Source organism: Erythrolamprus reginae, chromosome 6, assembly GCF_031021105.1.
Source record: "Erythrolamprus reginae isolate rEryReg1 chromosome 6, rEryReg1.hap1, whole genome shotgun sequence".
Lineage (NCBI taxonomy): Eukaryota > Metazoa > Chordata > Lepidosauria > Squamata > Dipsadidae > Erythrolamprus > Erythrolamprus reginae.
In genome coordinates, this window is record NC_091955.1 from 16,264,407 (window position 1) to 16,282,646 (window position 18,240).

The 18,240-nt window shown below is 42.0% G+C and overlaps 1 protein-coding gene across 3 annotated transcripts in view; it reads right to left on the bottom strand.

Annotated features, from left to right (window-relative positions):
* CELSR1 (cadherin EGF LAG seven-pass G-type receptor 1) overlaps positions 1 to 18,240 on the bottom strand; it is a 252,181-nt gene that overhangs the window by 68,080 nt on the left and 165,861 nt on the right. For all 3 annotated transcript variants that reach the window (XM_070755356.1, XM_070755355.1, XM_070755358.1), the window contains exons 12-16: positions 16,299 to 16,473; positions 13,387 to 13,528; positions 10,012 to 10,132; positions 5,263 to 5,446; positions 417 to 518 (exon numbers count right to left, since the gene is read on the bottom strand). In XM_070755356.1, the coding sequence (XP_070611457.1) occupies positions 417 to 518; positions 5,263 to 5,446; positions 10,012 to 10,132; positions 13,387 to 13,528; positions 16,299 to 16,473 (724 nt within the window). The remainder of the gene's footprint in view (positions 1 to 416; positions 519 to 5,262; positions 5,447 to 10,011; positions 10,133 to 13,386; positions 13,529 to 16,298; positions 16,474 to 18,240) is intronic.

Below are 18,240 nucleotides of genomic sequence, written 5' to 3' on the forward strand. Positions count from 1 at the left end.
TAATAATAATAATAATAATAATAATAATAATAATAATAATAAATGAATCAATTTGGTCTAGTACAGTGATGGCAAATCTTTTTTTGGTTCACGTGCCGAAAGGGAGTGTGTGGGTGTGCTAGCATGCGTGCATATGCCCACACCCCTTCCCTCCCTCCACGCACGCGCACCCCTGCGTTGCTCCCCATGCATATGAACAGGCCTTTTTGAGGGGCATTTTTTTAACCTAACAGCAGGGGGAGGTAGAGCTGTATCGGTGTGAACCCACCGAGTTTTGGCAATTTCCCCCCCCCAGCTCTCCATGTCAGAAGAAGCCCTCCTGCCTCCCCATCCTCTTAATGCTGACCTTTAAACTTTCTTTCTTTCTTTCTTTTTAGAATAATACTTTATACATATAAATAATAACAATTACTTACCCACTGATCCCTTAGGACATGGAACAGCTGCAGGTTGTCCAAACTTGGTTTGTGGCCACCAAATGCCAGCTTCAAAAGCTTTGGGACATCCGTTGTAAACCACTACATGAGATTGAAGCAAAAATTATACGTATTTGTATACATTTTATAAGAGAGGGGGGAAGGGAGGGAGAGAGATCAACAATATAAAGCAATAGTAGAAAGAAGAAATAAAAAACAATCACTATTCTTGCCTTGTTTTAGAAAGATGATGAGACTTATTAGTGTGCATCATCTTGTAGTTTCATGTATATAGTCTTAGGTTATTAACACCAATTGATTCAAAGGATTGAAAAAGAAATAAAGAACAAAAAACCCTTTTTTCTGCAAGGGTTCTGTTGTGGTTAGCTCTGGCCCAGCTCCTGCCCCAAGGACTGTGGATGTGGGGGAGACATCTACATGCTGCAGGCCTGTTTTGCCCCCGGTGGAATCTGCTGATGAAGGCTCCTCTGACCAAGAAGACATGAGTGACAGGGAGGAGGAGAGTGGGGCAGACAGCTCAGAAGGAGATCAATTATCTAGCTCCTCCTTGGATTCAGAACAAGAGTTAATGATACAGCCATGCATGCGGAGAGCGATGCATAGGCAACAACAACTGAGAGATTATTATCAAAGAAAATGAGGCCACCTGTGGTTGGGTGGGGCTGTGGTAATTAGTGAGGCTGCTATAAATAGCAGCCTGTGGGTTTGGCCATTGTGGAGGATTATCTGATCGTTGTGTTTCGTGACTGCTTTACTGACTTTGACCTTTTGTGTGCTGATTTCCCCCCGCTTTGAAACTAAACCAGAGCAAAGTGTGTTTCACTTTGTGAAAGAACAAGGACTGTGAATTGCCTCACAGCTGCAAGCTAAGTATCACAGAACTGATAAGGGACTTGTACAAATTACCAGTTTGTTTGGAGATGAGTGCTCTTTGCTATATCAAAAGAGGGCTTGCTTTAAGTGAATTTTCATTATAAAGAACATTGTTTTGAATTTTCAAACATGTGGGTGTGTCTGAAATTTGTACCTGTGAATTTTTGGGAGGAGTCTACCAGAGAGCCCGACAGAACAGGTTCCAACCAAAAAGTACCATTATTTATAATTTATTGTAATATACTGCTTAAATTGAGTTTGCCATGATAGTATTTAATCAAAGCAGACTCTCAAGAACTACCAGCCTATATTAGTCCTGAAATTTAATTCATTTCTATAAAATAGATTTATCTTCTCCTTTGCTGCTTCATTGAGAATTGAAGATAGTCAACAATGATGAAAATACAAAGAAATTTAAACCTCAGATTAAAACAAGAATGGGAAATTAAAATTTTGGCAAAACTATGCATCTTGGGCTGATTTCTCAAGTGGGTCAAAACCAACTCCTGAATCAACTATGCTTCAGTAAAACTGCTAAGGGGAAGAAAAAGCCTGCAACAGATTAACAGATACTGTAAGTAAAACAACCAACAGGGCTAATATTAATCCTGAATGGTAGATAATGATGGTCTTTTTGGTATTGGGAATACAAATCATTCAAACCTCCCTAGGAAGGATATTCCCTAATGAGCCATCTCTAATTAGAAGGAATCTAAATTCTACCAAAACTAATCTACTACCTGTAGTAGCTTCTCACCTCATCTATAGAAAACCATAAACAAAATACAGTGATACCTTGTTTAGGAACTTAATTGGTTCAAGGAGGAGGTTCATAAGGTGAAAAGTTTCCATGGATTCCTATGTTTCCCATAGGAATCCATGGAAAACCGATTAATGCGTGCAAGCCCAAAATGTAACCCTTTTTCAAGCCGTTTTTGCGCTGGTGGGATTCCCCTGAAGCTCCCCTCCATGGGAAACCCCACCTCCTGACTTCCGCGTTTTTGCGATGCTGTAGGGAAATCCCAGGAAAGGAATCCCAAGATCGCAAAAATGGGCGCTCCGCTGGCAACAGAAGTCTTGGAGGTGGGGTTACCCAGCGAGGGAAGCCTCAGCAAAATCGCACCATCGCAAAAACACGGAAGTCCTCGAAACCCCACCTCTGGACTTCTGTGTTTTTGCGATGGTGTAGGGAAATCCCAGGAGGGGAATCCCAGGATCGCAAAAACGGGCGCTCCGCTTGCAATGGAAGTCCGGAGGTGGGGTTTCCCAGTGGCGGTGGCAGGTTCGTAAGGCAAAAAAAATTCATAAGAAGAGGCAAAAAAGTTCCGAACCCCGGGTTCGTATCTTGAAATGTTCGTATGACGAGGGGTTCGTATCACGAGGTACCACTGTATATCACTACAAGTATAGTCATATATGGATGCAAAAAATGTTTCAGGTTTATTTTTAAAGTTTTAAAATACTTTAAATATAAAACTAGGAGAGCTGTATTTCTCCTTTCGGTATTTTTAAAACCAAGCACAGAAGTGTTGGAAGGGAATAAGTGGGAGGGAGGATTCAAAGCCATTCAATATCAGAAGAAATACATGGAATTCTGAAGCCTTTAAATACGACAGCTGTAGAGCTGTGATGGCAAACCTAGTGGAGCCATATCTGCGGGCACACACACTGTTGCCCTAGATCAGCTCCAGTGTGCATGCGCTGGCCCCACCCCTCTCCTTCCAGGAGACTCCATGTGGCCCGTTTTGGATACCAGATAAGTAAAGGATTCGTGTGGAGGCTCTGGGAGGGCATTCTGGCCACAAGAGGACCTCCAGGAGGATAGGCCATTTTTATCCTCCCCAGGCCCCAAAGAAAGCCTCTGGAGCCTGGGAAGGGTAAAAATGGGTTTACTAGGCCCATCAGAAGTTAGGAAATTGTCTGCTTCTGGCCTCCGGAGGGCTTTTTTTTGGGAGGGAGGCCTTTTTCACCCTCCCCAGGTGAAATAGACCTTCAGAGCAGTTTATTAGGGCCAAAACGGTCTACTAGGCCCAAAAATAGACCTTCAGGGAGGTCTATTAGGCCCAAAATGGTCTATTAGGCCCAAAAATAGACCTTCAGGAAGTTCTATTAGGCCCAAAATGGTCTATTAGGCCCAAAAATAGACCTTCGGGGAGGTCTATTAGGGCCAAACCGGTCTATTAGGCCCAAAAATAGAACTTAAGGGAGGTCTATTAGGCCCAAAATGGGTCCTAGGAAGAGTTGTGCACGCCTGCACAGGGGAGTGCAGGGATTTGTTTGTTTGTTTGTTTGTTTATTAATTTAAATTTAATTTCTATGCTGCCCTTCTTGTGACGACTCAGGGGGTTGGGTGTACATGTGCAGAGATTTCGACTCCAGAGGGAAAAAGGATTCACCATCACTGCTGTGGAGCATATACAGAACAGAAAAAATATTACAAGCTTAGCCTTTCCACTCTCAACCGATTCATTAGCTCTCAATCAACACCAGTGTAGATTGATTTGGATTCTCTCCATAGAATCACTTTTTGTTCCCTTGGCATAGCAAGAAAGATGGATCAGAGCAAGACACAAGCTGCTGGTGTCTAGACAACAGAATGATTCTCTCCCTATTTTTATGCCAGGGAACAATTTAATCCTCAATTTCAAATATGCCATCAGTAGATGATAATAAAAACAGATACATGTAGTTCTCGACTTTCAACCGTTCATTTAGTGCAGTTCAAAATTACAATGGCACTGAAAAAAAGTGACTTATGTCTGTTTTTCACATTTGCAACCTTTCTAGCAACCCCATCATCATATGATCAAAATTCAACTGGTTCATATTTATGACCGTTGCTTTGACCCGGGGTCATGAGAACCCCTTTTGCGACCTTCTGACAAGCAAAGTGAGTGGGGAAGCCAGATTCCCTTAACAGCTGGGTTACTAATTTATCAATTGCAGTGGTTCAGTTAACAACTGAGGCAAGAAAGGTCATAAAATGAGGCAAAATCCACTTAACAAATGTTTCAGAAATTTTGGGTTCAATTGTGGTCATAAATTGAGGACTATCTGTATAGCTAAGGGGCTATATATATCATATTTTTCAGATTATAAAACACACCTTAGTTTTGGGGGAGGAAAATAGGGGGGGAAATCTGCCTACCAGGTGCTCATCTGGGTAGCATTTTAAGTCTGGTCAGCTTCAGCACATTATTTTATCCCTGGTTAGGGCTTTAAAAAACCTTATTCAGAGCAAGTAGCAATGAAAAACAAGACTTCGAAGACTTAGGGCAGGAAAAAACATTCTTCAAAAGGAGTAGCAATGAAAAAGACTGCAAACCGGAGAAATCATTAGCACTTCTTAGGGCTGGAAAAAACATTCTTTGGTGTGCTTAGCAATGAAAAAAAGACTGCAAAGATTTAGGGCTGGAAATAAAACATTATTTGGAGGGAGTAGTAATGAAAAAGACTGCAAGTCAGGAAGATCATTAGCACTTTATAAAGGCTGGAAAAAATATTCTTTGGAGCGATTAGCAATGAAAAAAAGCCTGCAAAGATTTAGGGCTGGAAAAAAACATTATTTGGAGGGAGTAGTAATGAAAAAGACTGCAAGTCAGGAAGATCATTAGCACTTTGTAAGGGCTGGAAAAAACATTTTTTGGAGCGATTAGCAATGAAAAAAAAAGTCTGCAAAGAATTAGGACTGGGGGAAAAAATTCTTCAGAGGGAGTAGCAATGAAAAAGATTGCAATCCGGGAAGATTGTTAGCGCCTTGTTAGGGTGGGGAAAAAAGCTACTTTCAAAGCATAAGACGCACCCAAATTTTCAGCCTCTTTTGGTGGTGGTGGGAGATGCGTTTTATAATCCAAAAAAATACAGTAGCTTTTATTTACATCTATGGCAGTCAACACTTCTCAAAACGGAGGGCAAATGTTCAAATGTAGCAAATGGCAAACCAAGAAAATACCTTCGCATCCATGCGGTGTAACTTCAGCAAAGGGATTATCACAGCGATTGCATTGTCGCCCAATCACTCCTGATTTGCAGGGACATTGTCCAGTTTCCATGTCACAAGTGCGAGTATGGGAACCAGCAGGGAAACAATCACATGGATAACAGGAGTCATTTTTCTGTGGTTGGTAATAGTTTATCTGGAAAGATGAAAACCCAACAGTCAGTCAAGGCTACCAGAAATGCAATGTTTTGAACCTAGGATAGGTTCAAAAAAACCCCTCAGTAATCCTGACTTTTCCCCCCAGGAAAATGATACCTAAAATATATTTTTTTCATGTAGAGATACTGAACACAACAGCTGGACTGTTTCAAATTTCAAAAGGTAACGTGGAAATAAAAATGGATAAATCTTATTCAGACAACTCCCAAATCTACCCTTATTTTTTTTTTCTCTTGAAACGTAACTTTAAAACCAAGGACATAAAAAGGAAGTTTAGAGGTTTTGAAGATATAGTGGTACCTCGGTTCTCGACCACAATTCGTTCCGGAAGTGTGGTCGAGAACCGATTTGGTCAAGACCCAAATTAATTTATCTCATAGGAAATAATGGAAATGGATTTAATTGGTTCCCAGCCCACTGACTTGCTAGGAACCAATTAAATCTATTCCCTCTATTATCTATGGGATAAAGGATGTGGTGAAGGTGATGAGGTGTCTTCCAGGAGCCACTGCCCACAGGGACAGGAGGCGGATTACAAACATTGTCAGGGCTGTGAGTAAAGGTAATAAAGTTGATGTGGTGGTGCATCTTGGCACAAACGATCTGTCCCAGAGAAATGTTAATGTAGTAAAAAGAGATTTTCAAAGTCTAAGTGTGGAGCTGGGTAAAATAACTGATTCAGTGACTTTCTCAGAGGTGTTACCGGTTTGTGGCCAGGAGGATAAAACAAGTTGTATCAGAGAGTTTAATGTGTGGTTAAGGCAGTGGTGTAAAGCTGAAGGTTTTGGTTATGTAAGTCATGATGTCAGTAGATGGTCTAATAGGGAGTTGTTTAAGAGGGATGGTTTGCATCCATCATACAGAGGTACCCAGGTGCTCGGTGAGGAATTCAGAGCTTTTTTGGACAGGCATTTAAACTAGGTAAAGGGGACAGAGATGTACCAGATGTGGAGGATTTCTGTCCCCGACCAATGAGGATACATCAGTTTCTGGAAGCTTATGAAAAGGGAGCTGAAAATAAAATAGATGTAGTTGTTGATGATAAGGGGCAAACTAATAATGAAAATAATGTTCTTCGGGTAATGTGCACGAATGCTCGAAGCTTGAGCAATAAGCTCTGTGAGTTAATGGCCATAATATCTAGAGATAATTTGGATCTGGTTGCCATAACAGAGACATGGTTTAAGGATTCCAATGAATGGGAAATATCCATACCAGGATATACACTGTATAGGAAGGATAGAATAGAGAGAAGGGGAGGTGGAGTAGCCATTTATGTTAAAGAAAGTCTAAAAACAATACTAATTCAAAATACATGTAAAGATCTGGAGACCCTCTGGATTTGCATGCAAAATAAAGACGGTTCTGTCATTAGAATTGGGGTGATCTATAGGCCTCCAGGGCAATCTGAGGAACATGACAACAAGATGGTGGATGAGATTACCCTAATGGCAGTAAAGGGAGATATTGTGGTTATGGGTGATTTCAACATGCCTGATGTTGACTGGAATATCCCCAGTGCCCTTACATGCAAAAGTAAGAATATAGTAGAGGCCTTTACAGGAGCAGCTATGGCACAGCTAGTTAAGACACCAACTAGAGGGGAGAATATTCTAGATTTAGTTTTTACAAATGGGAATCGGGTTTCAGAGGTCAAGGTGGGAGAAAATTTAGGTTGCAGCGACCATCTATGTTTGTGGTTTGATGTAAAAACTGATTGTGAGCAATCCTATACTGCAACCAAAGTATTGGATTTCAGAAAAACAAATTTTAATGCAATGGGGGAATATTTAAATAATGAATTAAAGGGGAGGGATAAAATGGCAGGAGTGAGCACCCAGTGGACTGTATTAAAAAAGGCCATCTTAAAAGCCACAAGACTTTATGTAAAGCAAGTCACTAAAGGTAAAAGGAAGAAGAAACCGCTAAGGTTTAGCAATGATGTAAGGGCTATAGTCAATGAAAAAAAGGCTGCCTATAGGAGGTATAAAGAGTCTGGAAGTATAGCTGATAGAGAGGTGTATAAAATGAGACAGAAGGAGGCGAAACAGATAATATATGCTGCTAAAGCCTCAAAAGAGGAAGAAATAGCAAAATCTGTAAAGAAGGGGGATAAAACCTTCTTCAGATATATTAGTGATAGGAAGAAGAAAAACTGCAGCATCACAAAGCTTAGTACCGGGAATAATACATGCATTAATGGGAATAAGGAGATCGCTGACCATTTCAATAGCTACTTCTGTTCAGTTTTCTCAAAGGACACCTTACAAAATAATACTATAGAGGGATATAGCATTGCTTCCAGCTGTACGGATTCAGCTCCAGTGATCTTAGAAGCCGATGTCTTAGAAGAACTTGAAAGATTAAAGATAAATAAGGCAATGGGTCCAGATGGCATCCATCCCAGAGTTCTTAAAGAACTCAGATCTGTCATTGCTACCCCCCTGACTGATTTGTTTAACCAATCCCTGTTAACAGGAGATGTTCCTGAGGATTGGAGAATGGCCAGTGTTGTGCCTATCCACAAGAAGGGCAGTAGAGAAGAAGCTGGAAACTACAGGCCAGTTAGCTTGACATCAGTTGTAGTTAAAATGATGGAGACTCTACTCAAAAAGAGGATAAATCAGCATCTAAAAAACAATAACTTATTGGACCCAAATCAGCATGGCTTTACTGAAGGCAAATGGTGTCAGACTAATCTCATTGAGTTCTTTGACTATGTCACAAAGGTGTTGGATCAAGGTGGTGCCGTGGATATTGCCTATCTGGACTTCAGCAAAGCCTTTGATACGGTTCCACATAAAGAGCTGATAGATAAATTAGTGAAGATTGGACTTAATCCCTGGATAGTTCAGTGGATTTCAAGCTGGCTGAAGCATAGACATCAGAGAGTTATTGTTAATGGCGAGTATTCTGAGCAGAGACAGGTTACAAGCGGTGTGCCACAAGGGTCTGTTCTGGGTCCTATTCTTTTTAATATGTTTGTGAGTGACATAGGGGAAGGTTTGGTAGGGAAGGTTTGCCTATTTGCCGATGACTCTAAAGTGTGCAATAGGGTTGATATTCCTGGAGGGGTCTGTAATATGGTAAATGATTTAGCGTTACTAGATAAATGGTCAAAGCAATGGAAACTGCAGTTTAATGTTTCCAAATGTAAAATAATGCACTTGGGGAAAAGGAATCCTAAATCTGAGTATTGCATTGGCAGTTCTGTGTTAGCAAAAACTTCAGAAGAGAAGGATTTAGGGGTAGTGATTTCTGACAGTCTCAAAATGGGTGAGCAGTGTGGTCGGGCAGTAGGAAAGGCAAGTAGGATGCTTGGCTGCATAGCTAGAGGTATAACAAGCAGGAAGAGGGAGATTGTGATCCCCTTATATAGAGCGCTGGTGAGACCACATTTGGAGTACTGTGTTCAGTTCTGGAGACCTCACCTACAAAAAGATATTGACAAAATTGAACGGGTCCAAAGACGGGCTACAAGAATGGTGGAAGGTCTGAAGTATAAAACGTATCAGGAAAGACTTAATGAACTCCATCTGTATAGTCTGGAAGACAGAAGGAAAAGGGGGGACATGATCGAAACATTTAAATATGTTAAAGGGTTAAATAGGGTTCAGGAGGGAAGTGTTTTTAACAGGAAAGTGAACACAAGAACAAGGGGACACAATCTGAAGTTAGTTGGGGGAAAGATCAAAGGCAACATGAGAAAGTATTATTTTACTGAAAGAGTAGTAGATCCTTGGAACAAACTTCCAGCAGACGTGGTTGGTAAATCCACAGTAACCGAATTTAAACATGCCTGGGATAAACATATATCCATTGTAAGATAAAATACAGGAAATAGTAAAATGGCAGACTAGATGGACCATGGGGTCTTTTTCTGCCGTCAGTCTTCTATGTTTCTATGTTTCTATAAAGATCTGAGGGGACGGGGTGAGAGGGAATGGGAGTCAGAATCCCGACACGCCCCTCCTGGCTGCCCTCTTAACAGCATCCCAGTCTCTACCGTCTAACTGCTCCAAGCTGCAGGAAGGGTAGGGCTGGCTGCAATACCGGCAGCTTCGGGGGGCTCCTTTCCTCAGCGGTTCAGTTTGTTACCTCCAGGCAGCTGCGCCAACTTTTTCTTTCCCGGCAGCGGCTCCGGTGGCTTCCCTTTGAGGAGCAGCAGCAGCGTCGGGAACGTCACGTGATGAAGGGAAGCCGCCGGAGCCACAGCCGCCAGGAAAGAAAAAGTTGGTGCAGCTGCCTGGAGGTAACAAACTTGTGGCATCTGCTTTGCAAAACTGCTCTGGTCGCACATTTCGGATAGTAAACAAAATTTTCTGTTCAGTATCCAAATTTTTGTTCGGATACCGAAGCAAATTTTTGCACAAAATTTTGTTCGGTATCCAAAATGTATGAAAACAAAGGCGTTCGAGAACCGAGGTACCACTGTATATGGAGATTTAAGTTGAATCTCATCAACATTATTCATTTCCGAAGTGTAAACATTTCAAGCCTAAACAGCTTGAAGTGTGATGGAAAGAACGATCCATTCCTTACCTTACATCGGCATGCTCCATTTGTTTTATTGCAGTCAAGATCAAATCCTTTACTGATCTCACAGTTACATGGCCCACAAATAGGATTTCCCCACCAGCCTCTGGGACAAGGTAAATCAATTCTGCAGAGGAATTGGAATGTTGAAAGATGTTAAGAATCACAACTCTCTTTCAAAAGTAGGTAAAGACAATAAAGGAAATGAGTCTCAGCGGCCGGTTAGGTCCCACAGAGTCGGCCTTCTCCAGGTCCCATCAACTAGACCAGTGATTTTCAACCTTTTTTGAGCCGCGGCACATTTTTTACATTTACAAAACCGCGGGGCACATTGAGTGGGGGCGGGGGGGGTTGGACAAAAAAATTCTCTCTTTCGCTCTATTTCTCTCTCCATCCCTCTTTCTCTCTTCCTTCTTTCCTCCTTTTTGCTCTCTTTCTCTCTCCCTCCCTCCCTCCCTCTATGTCTTTCTCCCACCTTCCCTCCCTCTCTTTCTCTCTCTCTCTCTTGCTTGCTTTCTTTCTTTCTTTCTCTCTTTCTTTCTCTCTCTCTCTCTTGTTTTCTCTCTCTTGCTTGCTTTCTCTCTCTCTTGCTCTTTCTTTCTCTCTTTCTTTCTCTCTCTCTTGTTTTCTTTCTCTCTCTGAGCTTCGCGGCACACCTGACCATGTTTTGCGGCACACTAGTGTGCCATGGCACACTGGTTGAAAAACACTGAACTAGACAATGTTGCTTGGCGGGACCTAGTGGAAGAGTCTTCTCTCTGGGGGGCTTGGCCCTTTGTAATCAGCTCTCCCCAGAAATTTATACTGCCTCCACCCTACTTCCTTCTTCAAGGGTCTGAAGACTCATCTATGCCGCCAGGCTTGGGGCCACTAGACTCTAGCCCCCTGGCCGACAAATGTAACATATGACTGTTGTTTGAATGGGAATGAGCGAGTTCTAATGTTATTGGGGGTTTTAGATGAATTTGTTAATGGACTGGATTTAAGATATTTATATTATTCCCTTATATGTTGTAAGCCGCCCCGAGTCCTCAGAGAGGGTCAGCATATAAATCCAAAAGATAAATCCAATAAAATAAATGAATCCAATAAATAAGTAAAACCAATAAATGAATGAATGATATTCTCTTTCACTGAAAATAGCAATGCACATCTTGCCTTCTTGTGCTTACATTTCATAAATTCATATACTGTAGGTGTGTCTGACTTTATAAAATATTATTCATGAAATAAAAGAACACACCTATTTCAGGCTAAGTTCCCTGACTTCTGTAGCAGATGACTTCTTAAGAGAGATTGTCAGCTGTGATCAACCACTCAACGCATGTAGAATTGAAACTCGCTACTTTATTGTCCAATGCCTATTTCGCAGGAATCTTCCCAAACTGGCAGCTTGCCCTGGGAAAGACTAGATAAAGGCAATGGCATTCAAGGGGGTGGGTCAGACCATGCCTTCTTATGTCTGTATAACTACTTCAGATTATTTCCATAATTCACTTCTCTCCCTGACTGGGACATTGCCACCCAACATCATCAACTGTATGATGGCACCTAGCACTAATCTCAGCAAGCTTAGTAGGTTCAGATCTGGCTACTACTTGAATGGAAAGACACAAAGAAATCACAGGATTTTAGCTAAATTGGGAAGACAAACATACATGCCAGAAGAAAGCAAGAGCAAGCTACTGCTGCATTGTTGCCAAGATGTCACTAGGAATTGAACTCAACATGGAAAATTTCACAATGAAAAATACAATAGAATCGTATGAATTAAATATGACTAAATAAATTATCTTGCATATTTTCTTTGGAACATAATGGTTCCACTCGGGGGACGGGTTGGCTACCAGTGGACTATGTGCACATCGCCAAGTTTTGCACGTGTTTGCTATGCTCGTGCACACATGTCCCCAAGCGCAATTTTGCTTCCACGCATGTGCAGAGGGATGAAATTTTGCGCATGCTCGGAAAGCCAAAAAATCTACCAAAAATTGGAAAAAAAGATGGTGGCGCACACCAACTGGCAAAGACAGCATCGATGCCATCGTGCCAAAATTAGGCCATCGGCGGTCCACTACCGGAGCGGCGCACTGGGCCGCACCCATAGGAACTCCCCCCGGTTCCATTTTTATGTATGTGAGAGAGATTGTAGAGAGTATAGGTAATCCTTGACTTACAACAGCGTTTGCCCAGGTTCACCTGGTGCACCAGTTGCGGCCCTATTTGGACCGGGACTCACTACTCACAGTCACTCATGCCCTCATCACCTCGAGGTTCGACTACTGTAATGCTCTCTACATGGGGCTACCTTTGAAAAGTGTTCGGAAACTTCAGATCGTGCAGAATGCAGCTGCAAGAGCAGTCATGGGCTTCCCTAGGTATGCCCATGTTACACCAACACTCCGCAGTCTGCATTGGTTGCCGATCAATTTCCGGTCACAATTCAAAGTGTTGGTTATGACCTTTAAAGCCCTTCATGGCATCGGACCAGAATATCTCCGAGACCGCCTTCTGCCACACGAATCCCAGCGACCGATCAGGTCCCACAGAGTGGGCCTTCTCCGGGTCCCGTCAACTAAACAATGTCGGTTGGCGGGTCCCAGGGGAAGAGCCTTCTCTGTGGCGGCCCCGACTCTCTGGAACCAGCTCCCCCCAGAGATTAGAACTGCCCCTACCCTCCTCGCCTTTCGCAAACTCCTTAAAACCCACCTTTGTCGTCAGGCATGGGGGAACTGAGATATCTCCCCCAGGCCTATACAATTTATGCATGGTATGCTTGTGTGTATGTCTGTTTAATAATGGGTTTTTTTAATATTTTAAATTGTAAATTATTAGATTTGTTATAAACTGTTTTTATTGTGTTGTGAGCCGCCCCGAGTCTACGGCAAGGGGCGGCATACAAATCTAAATAATAATAATAATAGTAATAGTAATAATAATAATAATAATAATAATAATAATAATTTAGTGACCATTCAAAATTCCAACAGCACTGAAAATAGTGACTTATGACCATTTTTCACACTTATGACAATTGCAGCATCCCCATGGTCACATGATTTACATTTGGATGTTTGACAACTGATTCCCATTTATGACAATTTACATTCGGATGCTTGATTCCCACTTATGACGGTTGACCCCCTTTTGCGACCTTCTGACAAGCAAAGTCAATGGGGAAACCAGACGCACCTAACAACTTATTTAACAACTGCACTGATCCACTTAGCAAATGGGACCAGAGAGGTCATAAAATGGGGCAAAACTCACTTAACAAATTTCTCAGTTAGAAACATAAACTTTGGGCTCAATTGTGGCTGTAAGTTGAGGATTGCCTGTGTTTAGAAAGGAAAAGAAAACTAGCTCAACTCCTCTGCTTACTTGCTTTCACAGTACTGTCCGTAATAGCTTTGTCCACATTCACAGGTGTATCCATGAGAAGAGCTTGGTTTGCGAATGCAAGTTGAGACATGTTCACATGGGTTCAAGCTACAAACATCAACGCAGTCTGTCCCAAAGTAACCTGAGAAGGCAAGGTTAGAGCCACAGAGAAAACTGAGAAAGCAGTAATGGTTCTAAAATTCTCAGAAATAAACAAAATTGGACACTAATAACACTTCTTGAATTATCAAGACCCAAGTTATTTCTGTTTAGAAAGAGTGAAATCACATACAGTACGGGATGATCCAAGGTTGTGCAGTCACGTATGGAAGCAACTTAAGTACAGTGATACCTCGTCTTACGAACTTAATTGGTTCCGGGACGAGGTTCTTAAGGTGAAAAGTTTGTAAGACGAAACAATGTTTCCCATAGGAATCAATGGAAAAACGATTACATGCCCAAAATTCACCCCTTTTGCCAGCCGAAGCTCCCGTTTTTGCGCTGCTGGGATTTCCCTGAGGCTCCCCTCCATGGGAAACCCCACCTCTGGACTTCTGTGTTTTTGCGATGCTGCATGGGAATCCCAGCAGGGGAATCCCATCATCGCAAAAACGAGCGCTTCGCTGGCAATGGAAGTCTGGAGGTGGGGTTTCCCAGCGAAGGGAGCCTTAGTGAAATCGCAGCATTGCAAAAACACCGAAGTCCTCAAAACCCCACGTCCAGACCTCTGTGTTTTTGCGATGCTGCGATTTCACTGAGGCTCCCCTCGCTGGGAAACCCCACCTCCAGACAAAAACAGCTGCTTCGCTGGCAACAGAAGTCTGGAGGCGGGGCATCCCAGTGGCGGCGGCAGGTTTGTAAGGTGAAAATAGTTTGTAAGAAGAGGCAAAAAAATCTTAAACCCCGGGTTTGTATCTCGAAAAGTTTGTATGACGAGGCGTTTGTAAGACTAGGTATCACTGTATTATGCTGCTTAAGATATTAAAGGAACTAATTTAAAGTATGCTTCTTGATTTCTGATTGTTTAAAAAAGGACTTAATGCCTAACAAGTACCGCACAAACAGAAGCTGTTCAGGAGCTATAATCTCAGACAAAAGAGTTTGGAAATAAGCTCTGTAGTAACATAATAGGAAGCATGTATTAACCCTATTAAACCTTACATTAAGCATAATTATTGGGATTTACTTTTTAAGTAAATACGGCTTAACATGTCAGTTATGTAGTTTAAGGCTCAAAACAAAACTCAGTCGGAGGAAAAAATCATGAATTATACAAAGCAGGTTAAAATACTTTTTTAAAACTAAAATTGTTTTGAAGTTTAAGCAAATAACAATTTCATTTTATATTTCAATCACGTTTAATCTTGAGATCATATTCAATTGTATATAAATCATCTACACCCAACACTCATGTTATGGGGAAGATGTGAACTCTGGAAATTCTTCAAATTAAAACAATTATGAATATAAATAAGAAATTCTGGAGTTTTTGTTTAGTTTGGATAGACATTGTTGAATTTTCTTCACTTCCCCACAAAAGAATGTTAGTAATACTTGAGAAAGTAACAAGAGAGAGAGCTACAGAGCACCATTCAGAAGGGTGTATGCAGAATGATTATTCTGAAGGCAATCTGTTCCATTGGTTGATTGCTGTCACTGTCTGAAAATGTTTCCTTATTTGTAGGTTAAATCTCTCATTGTTCAGTTTCTATCCATTACTCCTTGTCTGGATTTTGGGTGCTTTCAAAAATAGCTTGACCCCTTCCTCTGTCATGTCTCCCCAGTGTTGTGGTTGGCTCTGGCCCAGCTCCTGCCCCAAGGAATGTGGAGGTGGATGTGGGGGAAACATCCACATGCCACAGGCCTGTTTTGCTCCAGATAGAATCTACCGACGAAGGCTCCTCTGACGAAGGAAGCGTGAGTAGCAGGGAAGAGTGGAGTTTGGCAGACAGCCCAGGAGAAGATCAATCATCCTCATCCCTGGATTCTGAACAAGAACGTATGACGGACCCAAGCATGCGTAGAGTGATGCATAGGAGACAACAACTGAAGGATTATTACAAGAGAAAATGAGGCCACCTGTGGTTGGGTGGGGCTGCTGTAATTAGTGCTACAGATAAAAAGAACAGCGTGCTGGTTTAGCCTTGTGGCAGTTTATCCGATTCATTGTTTCATCAAAATGGTTTGTGTGCTGTTCAAGATTGTGTGTGGCCTTTCTGGACTTTGGAATTGGACTCAATTTCCCAGTTACTGGGTGAGAAATTGGATTGCATTTAACCTGTGCCATGTGTGTACCAGAAAATCCTTTTGACATTTAAAAAGGGAGTTTTTTCTGCTTTTCTGTTGATAAAGACTTTTGGTTTTCCTTCTATCGTGTGGTGTGTGTCTTTTTGGACTAATTACCCTGTAATTACGGGCGGTTGGGACACGCAGGCAGAACACCCAGTCCTTCTCTACACTAGACTAGCCATGCCCAATTCCTGCAACCATTCATCATACATTTTATCCTCCAGTCCCCTAATCATCCTGGTTGCTCTTCTCTGCACTCTTTCTAGAGTTTCAACATCTTTTTTATAGTGTGGTGACCAAAATTGGGTGCAGTATTCTAGGCGTAGCTTTACCAAGGCATCATACACTGATATTACAACCTCAATTGATCTTGATTGTATACCTCTGTTAATGCAACTTAGAATTGTATTGGCTTTTCTAGCTGCTGCAGTACACCTATTTAATTGGTTGTCCACTAAGACTCCAAGATTCTTGCCAGTTCAGTATCATCATTCTCTTGCATGAGCTTATAAGCATGAATTTCTGTTCATCTGCCAAATTATAGGAAGACATTCTTAAAAATGCAGTTTTATAAAGTCCAGAAGCCTGGATATTATGGTCAACTTGCTACAAGTCATAATTACCTGGGTCACAGATACACGAATAGCTGTCCCAGTCATCACTACAATAGCTGTGAAGAGGACAAGGGTTAGAATCACAAGGATTGTCTATTTCACAGCCATCCTTGACATTAATCTTGACTGCCTGTTTCATGTTCAGGGTAGCAACATTTGTAGATGTTTCTCCCATCCTCACTCCCTGAAAAGAAGAAAAGAGACCAAAGGAATAAATAACCAACTAATATATATCCCAATAAAAAGCATAGGGTTGTACTGGTATAAGAAAAAGAGATAAAAATGCATTCATTCCTTTGATGTTTTTATGTCAGGTAAGTCTTTAAAGAAAACCAACAACAAACACCTTGAAGAGTCGGGGTGGTGCAGTGGTTAGAGTGCAGCACTGCAGGCTACTTCAGCTGATAGCTGTAGTTGTAATTCAGCAGTTCAAATCTCACCACCGGCTCAAGGTTGACTCAGCCTTCCATCCTTCCGAGGTGGGTAAAATGAGGACACAGATTGTTGGGGGCAATATACTGATTCTGTAAACCACGTAGAGAGGGCTGTAAAAGCACTATGAAGTGGTATATAAATCTAAATGCTATTGCTATTTACACCCACATGTTAATCGGGAGTCAGTTAGTGGAGAGACTATTTGGGGCATAATGAGCTGTACCTAGAACTACCTGTGCCACTGTATTCTGCACCATAAGCTTCCCAATGGTCTTCAAGGGGTGTCCTATGTATAGCCACCCAACCAGAATCAAAGATATAAATGCTCTGATTCCCGGATACAGTGGTACTTAAGAACTTAATTCGTTCCGTGACCAGGTTCTTAAGTAGAAAAGTTCTTAAGCAGAAGCAATTTTTCCCATAGGAATCAATGTAAAAGCAAATAATGTGTGCAAACCCATTAGGAAAGAAATAAAAGCTAGGAATTTGGGTGGGAGGAGGAGGAAGAGGAAGAAGAGGAGGAGGACAGTCGCTGCTGAAGGAAGAAGTTGAGGTGAGGGGAATCAAAACAGTTGCTTTGAAGGCTTTCTCAAGCCTTCTGCATGCCCGTCTCTGCACATTGTACTGCTCTGTACTGTACTGCTGTACTGTACTGCTTCCATCCCCGTCTCTCTCTCTCTCTCTCTCACTCACCCGCTTCTGTCCCCAGCTATCTCTCTTTCTCTAGCTTGCCCGCTTCTGTCCCCGTCTCTCTTTCTCTCTCTCTCTTTCTCGCTCACCTACTTCCCTCCTCGGCTTTCTCTCACTCGCTCGCTCGCTTCCCTCCTCCCAGCTTGCTTCCCCGTCGTGGCTGTCATGTTTGTGGGCGTGTCTGGGGGGCCGCAGAAATGCCTATAGCCACGCCCCCAAGCAGCCACGACGTCGGATAATCAAGAGAGGCAGATACCTGAAGGACAGATAACTGAGACTCTACTGTAAAATCAAAGAAACCTAAGCTCAAAATTAGGCACTTAAGCTCATTGTTATATAGAACACCGCTAGTTTTCTTTCTGCCCTCTCCCTTCTCTTGTCTTTAACAAAGCTAGAATTCTTCTTATAGTTAATGTAGATTAGATTAGATTAGATTTATTGGATTTATATGCCGCCCCTCTCCGCAGACTCGGGGCGGCTCACAACAATGGCAAAAACAGTACATAGTAGCATATTTCCCTCTAAGCTGAGCAGTGAGCAATCGCTCACTTAAAAATCATCATCAACTCAGAGTTTTCCAAACCTGCCCAGAAGCCGAGAGGGAAAGAGTGAGAGAGAAGGAGAGAGAGAGGAAGAGAGGAAGAGAGAGAAACAGATAGAAAAAAGAGAGGAAGTAAAAGAGAAAGAAAAAGAATGGGAGTAAGGAAGAGAGAAAGAAAATCAAAATCTAGTTTGAAACAAGCTCAACTATTTAAGTGGCATTTTGATATTGATAGAGTTGCCCTATTATGGGCTCACTGTTATAGACACACAGTACAGTATTTTA